General features: G+C 31.9%; 1 protein-coding gene across 1 annotated transcript in view; it reads left to right on the forward strand.

The window, feature by feature from the left end:
* The first annotated feature begins 797 nt into the window (after positions 1–797).
* The window catches only part of LOC129989339 (inositol polyphosphate 1-phosphatase-like), a 43,885-nt gene continuing 28,602 nt past the window's right edge, over positions 798–16,080 (forward strand). Inside the window, exons 1-2 of the mRNA XM_056097818.1 lie at positions 798–985; positions 9,671–9,923. Of these exons, the coding sequence (XP_055953793.1) occupies positions 9,699–9,923 (225 nt within the window). The 5' untranslated portion in view covers positions 798–985; positions 9,671–9,698. The remainder of the gene's footprint in view (positions 986–9,670; positions 9,924–16,080) is intronic.

Raw genomic sequence — 16,080 nt, forward strand, 5'->3', positions numbered from 1 at the left:
GAGTTTCATGCATATAGCTCCCTTCGTTTTGTAGTTATCGTGTTATATTCGAATAGCTGGACAGACAGATTTCTTCTGAACGTATTTTGTTCAAACTTTGACAGAAATCTACAATTATGACGTAAAGACCATATACCAAATTTCATCCGTCTAGCTTAACGCGTTTTTGAGTTACCTTTGTCACAAACAGACAGACGTTTCGAGATCTAAAACTTGAAGATTTGTAAAAATCTCTAGTTCGAATTTTTTGTTGATTACTATACATTTTGTATAATACTTATACGAGAAAGTAAAAAATCCTTAATTAATAATTATGCTTTATTTTTCAATAATTTTATTAATTACTGCATTTTTTCTCCTATTATACCTATTAAAAATAAATAAAAAGATAATTTCTCAAGTCGAGTGAAATAAAAATAATTAATCAAAAATGAATCATTCGTAAGTTGATTAAGTTCAAAATATGTTGAAAATTGTGGAATTAAATTGATTAAACCATTAAAAGAAAGATCTCATAATCAACATTGCCTGAGATCACAAAATACCTCAATCGGCTATTGTAAAAAAAGATTAAAAAAAGTACAAAAAAAATTAATCGAAGAGAAGCTCGACTAAACCATTAAGATGCGCCCAAATACCGAAGGGAATGGATTGTTACTGTTTATTTACATTTTCTTCGCCATCTGCGCGCCAGAGAAATTTACCGTGTCGTCTACGCGCAACGTCATCCACTCCCAGCATCACCTGCGTTGCGATTATTGACGTCACTGCTCGGAATGTCGTCATGTCCGCTACGATCGAAACCTATTCATAAATACGCTATCTTCTGCTGCTTGTTGATCAAACAGCAAGTAGCAGTCATGTCTGAATAGTTAGTGGTTCACTTTTTTGTCTTCCCAAGAGCTCTTTAATTCCTAAGTAGACAGATGTGAAAACTTTCCTTGGCTTCAGGCGCTTAAAGGCAGTTTCTGCTTAGATTGATAAGGTGAGATACTTTTAGAGGCTTTACTCTTTCTTTTTCTTTTTTCTGTACTTCATTGGGCTGTCGCTTAACAGAAAGGGAGAGGTTTTATAGAATGCTTCACAAAATAATTGAAATTCTTTTGTAGTATTATAGAATTAGTTCTGATTATGTTCAGTTTAAAATAAACATTTCATTTTATTTTATTTAAATCAGAATTCATGTTATTAAAAAAATATATCTATTTTCATTTTTATTATTTCTTTGAAAATTAATCTTTTTACTTTTGCTATCATTACAGTGAGCACAATAGTTTGACAATATTACTGAATGCATGCATGATATCACACCTTTTTAAGAATCAAGATTAAAGAAATTGAATTATTTTTTAATAATGGACAAAAAATTATTATTTCTTTTTTGAAAATAATTTTATTTATTTCATGATATTATAACTTCCCTTTTTTATTTGTCTTATAAACTATACAGATATTAAACAGAATCCTACATTTTTAAATTTTCAACAATGGGAGAAAAATCAGGAAATTGAGTGTTTGATGAAAAATGAAAACAGTCTGAATTTCAGAAAAACGTTCATTCAACAGTTCAACCAGCATTCAGAAAAATTTGTACGACTATCACGCACAGTTTTTTTTCTTTAATTTTATGATGATTAAAAAATTTAATGATTTAATTAATTAATAACATTTTGTGCTATAATATTTTTAGAAGTTATCATGAGAAAATTAGAAAATCCAGCCTAATTTTTAAATTTGTAATCAAAATCTTAAAAAAATCACACCGAAGGGCACATTCTCACCTTTCAAGATATATATGTGCCAATTTTAGAAGCTGCAGATCAACTCGGTTTGATCTGAAGAGCACCAACACACAATCTTTATTACTATTAGAGATTATGAGTCATCTTTAAATAAAATTCGTCTGGGTTAAGTAGTCGTTGTAGAATCTCGTTCTTTCTTAAATAAAATTCTTTTTTCGAAAAAAGCTCCCTATTTGCAAGAATTTTGGACTATTATAAAAATATTAGTTGAATTTAAAAAAAATTGTCAATTTCAGATAGAATTATAAAAGTGTGCAGGTTTTGGAATATTTTTCAATTATTAAGAAAGTATTATGTAATATTTAATGTTGGAGCTAAATATATTACTTAATATTACAATATTGGAAAGCAGTCGATATTTGTTGCTTTATTCTTTGAATTTCAAGCAAATGGATTTTATAACAATATCCAAAATTTCTTGAAAATCCTTGTTTACAAAAAAAAAAAAAAAAAAAAAAAGTAGAAAAATTGTTTTTATCTCATCTTTTTTCAATTTTTTTTCCAGGGAAAAAAATCACTATTTTATTCAGAAATATTTGTTCATTTCATTCGTTTAATAATAAAATACTTGTTCGTTATGAGAAAATGAAACTGATCGCTTCATTGCAATGAAAAGTTCTTCACACTTTTTATTATTATAAACATTGGTTTAAATAAAAAAAACTCACAGCTTCATTAAAATATTTTAAATAAAAATTTATATAATTTATATCTCGCTTAGTTGATTGGAGAACAAGGTTTGATTTCGCTTGTCATTGTCGTAATTAAAATTAATCCTCATGTTGTAATAAGTTTTAAATATCAATATTTCAAGATAACTAACAAAACCGAAGATTCAGCCTCATCCATTGGACAGATACTAACAATTTTTATTTCGTAATGAAGATTACAATCTTTATATATGTTATCAATGGTCGTATTTCCCTTACTTCCATCCTTTTAGAGAAAAATCTCAAAAATACTACTTCACAACATTTTCTAAAGGGGAAAAAACCATGGCAGAATCAGAATCTTCCAAATCCATCATTGTACCGATTTCGCCATTTTTTATTTCATTTAAATGCTCGTAACTCTTAGATACATCACCGATAGTTGCCTTGTCGCCTCCAACCACATTACAATCCGTTTTCGAGAGTATTCGCAAACTAAAACTTTGACAGAGTCTCCAATCTGAACGACTGGATTAATTTCACCAAATAATTTCGCCACTTTTCTTGCATAGAGTTACAATCAATTTACAATAAATAAAAGCAAATATCATGATCCATTGTCATTTTAAATCTTATAATTATTTTGATTTTCCAAAAGTATACGGTATCTTTTTAAATTATTGCTCTACAAAAAACATTGTTTCATTAAAGATGTGAAGTAAATATCAGACCTGAGTGATTTTTTAAAAATACAGTAAAAACACAACAAAAAGATGCATAAAAGTATCATAATGAGTTACCATATACATATGTTACAATGTCATAAAATTGTTTTCATTTTCCAAAAATACTCACGATTATTATTAGAAATAATAAATAAACGGAATTCACTGTAACTTCCATGCCGTTGCTATTAATCTAGCTTTAAAAAAAATAATCACCCCTCAAACATCCTGTAAAATAACTTGTTTTCATTATTCGAATGAAAACTTACATCTATCCATTCATAATGACATTGGAACTGAAAACTCTGCTTTGTTCGGTTTTCAACACTGTATATTAAAGTGTATAATTAATCAATCATTTATGATAAGTTTCTCCAATTTGACGAAGCTTGCTTCAATGGCCTTGAAAGAGAAACAGGCTGTATTCCTGTTTTAGCATGTAGATTTTTTTTTTTTTTTCACGATACTTAAAAATTATTCAGTATTACTTTTTTTCATTTAGTTAATAAAATTGCGCTGTAGGGAAGTTCAACATAAATTTTTTGGAAAAATAAATTATTTTTTAAGTTGCGAAATTTTCTCTCATGTTCAAATAAACAGTTAAATTTTTAAAAGAAATTTTCATGTTAAATCCTCCTATTTAACTCTATTGCAAACCTTTAACCTACAATTACGTAGAATTTTTAATGATGTGAAAATTGCAGTAATGTGTAACTTATAAATATTAGTTAACAATGAATTGTACAATTTCAAAACTTGATTCATAACGATAATGCTTTACAATTTTATTTTTAATGTGTATTTTTTTATTTCTGCTATTTTATTTTTAATACATGGGTTTTTTTTCATGTTTTGCAATTTTATTTTTAATGCATGTTTTTTTTTATGATTTACATTTTATTTTTAATGTATGTTTTTTTTTTTTTTTTGGTTTACAATTTTATTTTTAATGCATGTTCTTTTTATGGTTTGCATATTATTTTTAATGCACGTTCTTTTTATGGTTTGCAATTTTATTTTTAATGCACGTTCTTTTTATGGTTTGCAATTTTATTTTTAATGCATGTTTTTATATTTTGCAATTTTGCTTTCTGATTTATAAAATTATAAATAGGAATGCACTATTTTTCAATATATATATATATATATATAGTCGTCCTTGGTAACCAGTTGGTTTGCAAATGATAGACGTTATATTTAATTTCAGTTAAATCATATAAATAAATCTGCCCACGATTCCCCTCAATTTGTCAGATAATATGGCTTTGGACCGTGTGATCTGACATCGTAGAGCTATTAAAAATGTAAAAATGCATGTTGTTCCATAACATCACAGAGCTTTTTAAAACATAAATATTTGGTTCGTCTATCTTCTAAATTTTGAGTTATTGTAATTCCACCTTTTTAGTCGTCTTGTAAACTACAAAGATTTTAACAGGTTCCTTCTTTTTTAGCTTTCTAAAAGGAAGAAAATCAAGCGATTAAATATTTGACGAAACAATGAAAATTATTATTATCGTGCATGTAGTGACGCAATTCGCACACGACATCATGTCTCACAAATATTACCATGTTAAAATATTATCTAGTTTTGCAAAATAAATGAATAAATTTCGCAATGCTTTAAATAGAATTAAAAATATAATATTTATAGAGAAATAATATAAACCAGTTGGAGCTGTCTTCACAAAGATTTCTGGCATGTTATCTAACAAAGATTTATCTCAGAGAACGCTTTGCATAGTATTGGCGTATGATATCTACGAAATACTAACCTTTGGTCAGAAGTTAGCATTTTTACTGAATCGATCTTGCTATCCCTGGCGAGTTATTTTGTAATTCATCCATTGTATGTGGTTAATAGAGTCCGAAAATCGATTTTGTGTTTTAGGCGCGTTTTTTCCAATCGATCGAAACAAAAATTTGACACAGAATTATACTTGTAGCCATAACATCCCATACAAATTGATATATTTAACTCATTGCATCTTTAAGTTAACACATTTGCATGTTTCTGAAAGTACTGATCGACAGACGGCCAATTCCTTGTTGGATTTGGCTCAAAATTTACAAGTTGTCTGGGCTATAGAAGTTAATTCTGTGTATCAAATTTCATCTATCTAGCTGTCTTCTTTCTGTAGCTTTCGTATTATATTATATTCGAACAGCCGGACAAAAGGACTTTCTCTGAGCGGATTTTGAGTTATCTTTGTCACAGACAGACAAATAGATGGGCGGAAATATTCCAAAAATGTGTTTTTCGACCTCAAGGTGGTGCCGAAAACGTGGAGATTCGTCAAAATGTCGAGTTCGAATTTTTTGACAATTGCTATATTTACTTGATACTAGGTATATGAGAAAATCAAAAGCGCAATTATTGAAAATTCATGGCTTTAAGTTTTTTTTACTTCCGTATAAAATAAAAAAAGAATAAAGGTTTAAAAAAATTCTAAAAATTATTAAGTGTTGGATTTATCAATAATAAAATATTTATAGTTTCTAGTTTGTATCTTACACATGGAGATTAATTTGATTTTTCTTCCGTCAGATTTTGCCACACTTTTTTTTCATATCTAATGGCTTATCTTCTCTAGGAGTTTTATGATTACAACATTTCAGCATATCACATTCCATCTTAGGATAATCTCAATTTCAGAACTTATCGATAACCAAATAACACCATTTGGCAATTAAAAAAAAAGGCAAGTATTTCTTCATTGTCTCTGTGTGAGACTGTAATATTACAAATACATTCTCTTCCGTTTGAAATGTATGACCGTGTGAAATATTACGCAATTAACTTATGATGAATAAGCATGATTTCTTTTTCCGCATTTCTATTTTCTTGTGATGTATCATCATTTCATTCATTCCAGAAAATGATTGTTTCACTACACACACCTCTACACATACCCATACTGAATACAATTACACAATTATTTGACTTTTGTAAGCAGCAAAGAAAAAATTATTGCAGGTTAAATTACAATATTCTGTGATGTGTACATTGCATTTAAAAAAAAAGCAATGCATCTAGAAATTTTTGGTAAAAAATCTCTTATAGCATCCATTCAAAGAGTATATAAACCAATGGGAGATGTTTCGCAGAAACATTCTCGCGTACATTCTAAAAAATGTACCTGTGTGTTATTAAACACCAGAAACTGTTCGTTCCGCTCATCATCCCCCAAGAATAACATCGTGATGCTTTTTGGTTTTAATTTTAGTTCAGTTATATTAACGTTCCATTTTTAAAGCAACACTTAAATCTATTTTCAACCGCGGTCAGATGACGAGGACGACACCTGAGCCTGCCACGCCCCTCTCCAAACTTTCGCACCGCACCAGAACCGGTGTTTAATCCCGACGAATTTAACGTGCACCAGACCTGTTTACACGACGGTTCTTTGGTGGAGTCGGGTCTCGAACCTGAAATCCACTGGTTCCAAAGCCGAGACCTTACCAAAAGACTATTGAGGCCAGTGATGCTTTTGAGATCACTACATAATTCCATCTCGCATCGCTCTATCGCCAGTTTAGTTGATAAAAATTATTATAAAAACATTCATTACTAAAAATAAACTAGTGGGTGTGGTCTTCTTAAATCTTTCTCACATTCTCTCTAATAAAGGTATTGTAGCAGAGAATGGCTTGCACGGCATTCAAGTACAGAAGTTACGAAATATTAACCTTTGGCGTGAATTTAGCATTGCTCCTGAATTTGTCTTTCATCCTTGGCGAGTTATTTGGCGATTAATACCTGGCATGCGGTTGCTTACATCCGAAAATCGAATCAGTTATTTTAGACGCGTTTTTCCTAATCGATTGAAACAAAAATCTGTTAAAAAGCTACACTTGTAGTTACAAAATCCCATACCAAATTTAATATATTTAACTCATTGCGTTTATATGTTTCTAAAAGTATAGACCGATAGTCGGCTTATCCCTCATTGGATTTGGCTCAAAATTTGTTACATGTGTACACTATAGATGTTAAATGTGTCTGCCGAATTTCATCCATCTAGGTCTCTTCGTTTTGTAGTCATTGTGTTAACTTATATTCGAACAGACGGACGGACAAACTTCCTTTGAATGGAATTTGAAAACACAGAAACAGAAATCTGCAAAACATAGAATACGTATACTAAATTTCATGCGTCTAGCTCAAAGAGTTTTTGAGTTATCTTTGTCACAGACAGACAGATGGGCATTTTCTAAAAATGTGTCTTAACGTTGAGGTCTATAATTTTGATTCAGTGGTCTGTCTAGAGAGACACACAATAGAGTGATCTTAAACGCTTAGATTCGCCGAAATCTCGAAATCTTCGAATCGCCGAGTTCGAATTTTTTGACAATTACTATACTTTCTCTATATTATATACTTGAGAAAGAAAACAATTATTTAAATCGCATGAACTGTTAACATTAATTTTTCATCAATTACTAAAAATTGAACAACCAATTTCTAAAATTATGTTTTTTTCAGTAGCAGAGAGAAATACTCATATATATGTAAATATTAGAAGGCAAAAATGTAATTCTAAGATTTTTAAAAATTAAAATTGTATTTATTTCTTTTTCCACTATTTTGGTAAGATGTGTTTCATCAAAATTGCTCGACATGCGGAACGTACAAATCAGAGACATAAATGGCTTAGTTTGCTTGGTTCATGCCAAGCTACTGCCAACATGGCTCGTAGAGAAAGTCATTCTAATCATCTTAGAAGAAATATTCTGGTCTCTTCCCATGAAGTTGCCGTAGGTACATTTATTATAAAATGAGATTTCAGTAAGAGCACTATATATATATATATATATATATCACTTAGATGGGTAGGGCCTATTTGAATACAAAATATCCAAAGAAATGAACTCCTGAACAACACTTGCCTCTAAAATCAAGCCCTATCTATGAAGAACTTAGATTGAGATATCCCTATGACGATTGACGAATGACTCTTGGAGAGAATCTTTTCAGCAGTTAAATGGATTCGCGAGTAGTTTGTTTCTTGAAGTCTATACATAGACACTTCAGAACTTGTATTGCTTCTTAAACAAATCTTTTAAACTCTTGCTTTAGACATGAAAGCATTGTAAGTGCTTTTTTTTTGGTTATTGTTACTATGTTCCAATTTCATATATTAGCATTACTATGTTGTTTGTTTTATTGGAGCCTTCATTAGTATATTTGTATGAAATGATTTTGCATCTATCTGTGCTTACATTTTAACAGATTTTTTTAACTGTATTAACGCAGTAAAATGTTATAATGGCTGTACAATGCACTTGCACCTAGGTATTCCCGCGTAAAAGTGATTCTTTTGTTTTGTATGCTTGACCTATTCTTAAAGTTCGACTGATGCAATCTCTGGTATGATATTGATGCAGTGAATATTTCATTTTTTAATTTATTTTTCTATTAATTTCTATTTCTTCTCTAAACTATTTTTGGGAATTTATCGAGTTAATTCCAAATTTCATAGATTATATAACAAAGTTTCATTTTTATTTATTTTGTAAATTTCAGAAATGAACCCTCAACCTCCTCCTTCCCAAAGCTTTCAAATCCAACAGACCAAGCCCAGAATAGATTTTTGCCTCCTTCCTCAATCAAACTCTTCTCCAAGAAATATAACTTCATCAAAATTCTTGAACTCATATTCCCCACCAAATACTCCCTTTTTTCATTATTGTATTGTGTATAGTTGATGTATTGTTATTTTGTGTATTGTATGTAAACCTGCACACTTTTTCCTATTTAATAAATCTTTCCACGTATATCCATTCAATTGATAGGGAATCCTAGAAATTCCAAATTCGAGGATATTCTGTGGGTAAAAGAAAAGAAAATTACAGTACACGCAATGGACCATTCCATGTTATTTTACATGGAACAGTTCCTTCAAAAGATAATTCTCTGGGATAATTTGCTGATATTACATGCGTACATACATACCGTACATACATCAGTCCCAATGTATAATAAATAAATAGCAATAAAATTACATCTTTATTACCTCTCATGAAACTATTTGTTACCATTCATATTTCAGCTTTACTTTTTATATGAGCTTTGAATCAGCAATCCACTTAATCCACGATTATCTGAATCATTTTATGTTTAATTAAGAATTAGTTGTTATCATTGGAATGTACGTATCATTTGATTAATTTTTAACAAGTTCATGATGTTCAATAATCTGAGTAATCTTTGTGTAATGTATCTCAGTAATCTTTTCGATAAAAATCGAATTTTTGAAAATAAGTTTTGGTAAAACTTCCCGACAGGGAACAGTGCCCGGTTTCATGCCATGTCTGTCCAAAAACTCTCCAAAATTCTGACATCTTGAACTGCTGCAAGAAATGGTAACAATTTCCTTTTAAAATTGCAAATTTGGTGTGAAATTACTTCTGGCGACAAAACAATAGTCTTAAGTCGAGATAATTTGTTTTTCTCCGTCAGGATCTTACTGGCTTATTCTTTTTTGTTAAGGTATCAACTGGTGTCCTTATGCTATTCTATGGCAGCAGAATCCATTCCTCTCAGTGAACTGCTGCAGTGCATCGTCGAGTGTTCGCAGAAGGCGGCCAGGATCGCCCAGATCTTCCGGGACGAGAACGATCTTTTCCAGCTGCTGGTAGAGGAAAAGACAGAGATAGAGAAGAACAAGCGTTTCGTTCAAGATTTCAAGACCCTAGCTGACGTTTTAGTTCAAGAAACTATCAAGAGAGATGTTGGAGTACAAGTAAGATTATATAAAATGAATATTGTTTTTTCTTAAATCTATTATGTTACCCCTTTGTAAATCGTTCCATGAATGCTAAAACAGATTGATAAAAGCAGGTTTTAAAATCTCTTATTAGTATATGAGCTTTTGGATGCAGTTATGCGATTTAGAACAAACTCTTAACACATAGAAAATTTTGAGATGTAATTGTTTTTTTTTCCGAAATATTAAAAAAAAAGAAGTTTTTTTCATGCTTTATTTCCCCGTAATTTCCAAAATTCAGATTTCCAAATTCAATTATAATTATTGCATTATAAGTGTTATAAAAGCCAGCAGCAGATGATTACATCGTATACGTTTGCGAAAGAGATAATTTCCGAAAGTAGAAGATACTATTACAAGATCGGATGGCAATGGAAGCAGTAGATTTTTTTAAATAAACATTTTTATGTTTATAAACCCCGGGACAGGTTTCCTCAAAACTTTCTCGCATATATTCTAATAAAGGTGTTATTCCAGAGAAAGCCTTACATAGAATTAGCTTACAATAGTTACGAAATATTAACCACTAGCTTGAATTTAGCTTTTTTATTGAATCTATCGTATCATCCTAAGCGACTTAATTTGGCGATTAATCGTTGGCATATGTTAATAGTAATAAAAAATCGAATTTGTGTTTCAGAAGCATTTTTTCAACTGATTGAAACAAAAATTTGACATAAAAATTACACTTGTAATCACAAAACCTTATACCATATTCGGGATATTTAAGTCATTGCGTCTTTCAGCTATCGCGTTTGCGTGTTTCTAAAAGCACAGACCGACAGGTGGCCAATCCCTTGTTGGATTTGACTCAAAATTTGACAGATGTCCACACTAAAGATGCTACATCTATGTACCTAATCTTATCTATCTAGCTCTCTTCGTTTTATAGTTATCCTGTTAACTTATATTCGAACAGACAAATTCCCTCAGACAGACAGATTTTACACAAAATATGATAGAAATCTGCAAATTTGGTGTAAAGACTATATATGAAATTTCACCCGTCTAGATCCAAGTGTTTTTGAGTCGTGTTTGTCACAGACAGACAGGCAGACAAATGGACAAACGGACATTTTACAAAAATGTGTTGGTTTAAGTGAAGATTAGTGTGCCCCCGAGTTTGTCGCCAATATGGCAACCCATCGGAAAGCTCTTCTAGCAACCCTAATGCTGTTTTGTTTACTACTTTTTACAAGGGTTGAGTTGTACTTGAACTGCAACTATTTTAAGAAAAATGTTAAATTAAAAATAATAAAAAAATATAGATTAAAGATTTTAATTTTGCTCTTTATTATAATAAAAAGTTCTTTTTACAACTAATAAGACACTGCAATTTTATTTTTATTGGGAATATGAACAGAAAATATTTATTCTTTTGCAATTTTTAATTGTCAGTATGCGCTTTAAAAAATCGTCTGCATTCTTACTTTAAAAGTCAGCTGCTATAGAATTCTTCGCAGTTCTCGTTATTCTCTTGGTGCTGTAACGATTGGTTCCCTTGATAATTTGTTATGCCGGCAATTCTGCAAGATTGGATGTCGGGTAAATGGGATGGGAGACAGTATTTCGAACCTGCAGAATGGATGAAGGGCGAGTGGAATATATATATATATATATATATATATATATATATTTACGAGTTAATAAAAGGAAAGGATGCTTGTTTGAAGTTTTGTATGGAGAATGATTTGATTGCTTCTATGTGTGTATTAAATAAATCAAGTAAGTGCATTAATTCTTTAAAATTCCTTCTGAAAACCGTTCCTATAATTTCCTTCATTCTTTCTTTTCTATTGATTATGTACTGTTCTTGTTATCCACACAGTCCTTACGTTCAATGTGCTAACGAAGCTACTAGGTTCTCGCTCCCGCTGCTAGAGAAACCGTAGAATGTTTTTTTTAAGTTAAAAAATTCTGTAGAAGGTAAGGACAGTCTGAAAAAAAAACAATACTTATCAGTAAAAAGTCCTAATTATATGGCAGAAAATGGTAACCGTAACTGTTCGCGGAAGTATTTGTTTATTTTGTCCGCCATCTTTATTGGCGACTTGGCATCGTTGGCGGAGCAAAGGACACACTAAAATTCACTTTTAGCAATGTGTTTTTTGAACTCAGGGAGATCTAAAACGTAGAGATACGTCAAAATCTCGAGATCGAATTTTTTGACAATTATTATACTTCCTCTATACTACATATATAAATTTAATATAAAGATTTTCTTATTACGACATCCAGTAATGATGGGAGTATCTGAATTGGTAACATTTAAGCCGTAACCAATTCACTAAGCCAGTAATCATTAATTTTCGAGTAGATATAAAATTGACTTTTTTTTTGTCTGCATATACACTTTTTATTCCGAAACACATTCATCATAGTATATGTCGGATTATTTGTCATTCTATTCCGAGTAGACTACTAAATTAGATTTATAGCTGGATGCAAAATATTTGCTGACTAATGAACTACTATTAGAAAGAAATGATGAACTACTAGTGCATGAAAGCCATGTGTTCCAGAAAAGTAAAAAAAGCATAGTTCATATTTTATTTCTACGTAAGGAAAGAAGACAGCGGACATAAATAGCGGGAACGTAGACAAAAATTTATACGAGGTCTTGCGTTTTCTGCAAATAGGATATTTATGTGTGTAAACGAAATCTAGTTTCGTTTAACACGCGATATCGAACGCTAACTAATTGACGTCGACGACTGATGTAATGAGTCACGTAATAAAATGGACGGAGAAAGTCCAATTTCTGTGTTTGAAGGATAATGACTCGAAGAAAATTATATCAATCTTTTATCTAGTCGTTTTTTTTAAGAACTTCCATAATTATCGCACGCATTATCTCTAAGATACAGTGTATCTTATCTAAACGACCTCATTGGCCAAAGCCTGTGCTTCACTTTTCTCAAATACTTAAAAAAATATTGCAACTGGTCTCGTAGCTTCTGTTGCAAAGCTATGCCGGCACTTCTATGCAGTGGCATTGGCGTACAGGTCATTAATGTCTAATCACTTATCTGTAGCTCATCGCTAAAATTATAAGGTTAGATAATAATTAGTATAAGTTTGCTGTAATTCATAGTTGATAAAAATATTCGGCGAACAGAAAAAAAGCATTGTTTATTTGGGAACTAAAAAGTTAATGGCTTTTCAGAATGTACTGTGTATGACAGCACACATACATTGTACAATATCATACGATAACACACAAAAATAGCAATAATGTATAATATTGATTGACATATATATTGTACAATATTGTGCAACAGGCTGAGCTAACGGGGTGATTTGTGATTATGATGTGTGAGGTTTTTTGGCGCAAGAGCCACATTTAGCGAGACTGTGCCAAGCAAATGGCTGGGTATGTCTGAGAAATGCTCTTGAATTTATACTATATTAATCAAATATGATTTTACAGTCCAGAAGTATTAAAGCTCTTATTTTGTGGAACTTTTTTCTTTTTAATGATAATATATAGGTTTGTTAGACTTTGACAAATATCCGAGTTAGTCCACATTTTATTCAAGAGCATGTCTAAGTTCACCAAATCTCGTGATTGTTGACTTTATTCTGACAATCTGTCTGTCTTTATTCAAACTTTATTCTAATCAATCATACAGCTTGCTGCCAAAATATAATATGAACTGTAACTTCTAGTCGCTGTAGACAAGTGGTATAAAATTATATATGTCCACTTTATATATTTATCTACGCCGTCTTCAGTAACAGGGCTATTCAAAAATTAGAAAAGTAAAGGATAGTATGTATATATGCAACAAAACATGAATCATATTCTGGCGAAATAACTAGAAAACCTTCACACCAACCAAATCATACGAAAAATAATTGCGGGCCGTGGTGGCCTGGTGGTAAGGTCTCGGCTTCGGAACCGGAGGGTTTCAGGTTCGTGACCCGATTCTACCGAAAAACCGTCGTGTAAGGGGGTCTGTTGCACGTTAAAATCCGTCATGACCAAACGTCCTCCCGCTGGTATGGTGTGGTGTGGAGAGGGGGGTACCAGCTCAGGTGTCGTCCTCGTCATCTGACCATGGTTCAAAATGACGAGGTCCGTCCCAAAATAGCCCTAATGTTGCTTCAAACGGGACGTTAATACAACCAAACCAAACCAAACCAAACGAAAAATAATTGCGCGAATAATTTCAAAATTATCTGTTCCAAAACAACAAAGAATGAATAATTTTTCTTTGTCGTTTATTTTCATTACATGACACATTGGCAATTTTTATTATTTAGCATTCATTACACATTTTTACTCTTCTGCTGTTTCCATTTTTATTGCACTACGCATTTTTAATTGCTCTTTTCTGATTCTATCCTAGAATTTTTTTTTTATGTTTATTTGTTAGGGGCCAGAGATTTTTGATAATATAAGACTGATGGCATTAAACTCAATCATCGTATGAAAGCAAAAGGATAAAGATCATTGCATTACCCGATTAAAGCGGCTTTCATTGCTTAATGTCATAACCTTCTATATCCGATTCATATTCTTCCGTAAAGAGCAGAACGCCGTCTCATAGCCCCGTATTCATAACTATTCTCTTAACTAAGCGGTTTGATGGGCATGTTACGGAGATTTTATTAAATACCAAAATATTTACAGTAGAGAAAACAAAAATAACTATGTACAGAATTTACAAACATATAAAAAATGATAATAAAATGAAACAGTTTGCAAGGATTTTCAACTTCGAAAAATTAAAGAAAAACTTTTTTTTGGAATAATAATATGCAGAAAAATAAAATGTATGAAAAATTACGTGAACTCTGTGTTCACTTTTTATCATGACTTAATAGATAAGGATGCAGTTAAAAATGAAATGGAAACAAAATGAGTTAATGATAACAAAGAAAAACTCTGTTTGATTGAAATTTATGGATACTCTAACATTCCCCGTTTCCCAGTACTGATAAGACATAGTGTTGTACTGATTCATTGTGTCATCGCTGTTACTTACTAAACTCCCCGAGATAGCCAGATGGTGGATCTTTTCACCTGGGTGGTGTCGCACTTGTTCATTAGTGACTACAATAAAAGACCACATGTGGAATTCCTAAGAGAAAGGGGTGTCCAAACATCTGGATGATAGCTGTTTCTCTTTGTGTAAGGACCTTCCCACGACCCACTGGCGCCGCTGAGGTAGCATATTGCTGAACCCCGATTGGCCGAAAGAGAGCTCAAATGCCTAATGTAAATTAAGAGGCGGAGATTGTCGCCGAAATAAAGCGCGGAGAATTTCTTTTTAGAAGGAGAGAAGAAACGAATTGCAGGAGACGGTTGGACTTCGCTCACGAGTTCGGAGTCTGAGAAACTACCCCTGGAGTGGTCGTGTTGACGTGATGGAGAACTGAGTTTCAAGAAAAACCTTCGATTTTGACTGTTGTATCTCCTACTACAGTTGTAAATAACTATTTATTTAACCAAGGTTAGACCAAGTTGTTCTTTGTATATATAGGGCTGTAAAATAAAGAATTGTCTGGAAATTCTGCTTCGTTATTTGACCAGTCTAGATCAAGACATTACAATGCAAATGTATGTGAAGAAACTGCGGTTCTATTTTCCCCCTAAGTCTTTGTGAGTATGAAACTTGATATTGAAAGCTAGGGAGGCAAGAAAATATCTCTATTTTCACTAATGAATTTAATTGTCCAATGGATTTTTTATGCCTGGAGAGGAAGACTCCATTCAGCGACAATTTCAGCCATTCTTGTTCATGATGTAGCGATCGTTCTAATTCTATCGGAGATATCGCGCCAAAGTATGATGTGTGTTTCCCCTCCATAAATTATCAAATGGCCTTGAGGCGCAGCATGATTCAATATTCCCGCCTCTCAGAGAGAGCGGAGGGATACATCGAGAGTAGCTCCCAACGCTAAGGTGCGCTATGTTGTTAGTTGTGTAATAAAGATATATTTTTGGTAATAAAACGTAGAGTGATAGTTTTCAAACCCTTACATGGAGTCAGGTTACGATAAATAATATTATGGATTATTCAATCCTCTTCAATGGCTTGGTGATGGTTTTTTCATATGCCAAGAGATTGTGAGGATGCAAAATAAAGTGCCGTGCCAATCCTATCATAACTGCACTGATCACTCT

This window comes from Argiope bruennichi, chromosome 10 (assembly GCF_947563725.1).
Source record: "Argiope bruennichi chromosome 10, qqArgBrue1.1, whole genome shotgun sequence".
Lineage (NCBI taxonomy): Eukaryota > Metazoa > Arthropoda > Arachnida > Araneae > Araneidae > Argiope > Argiope bruennichi.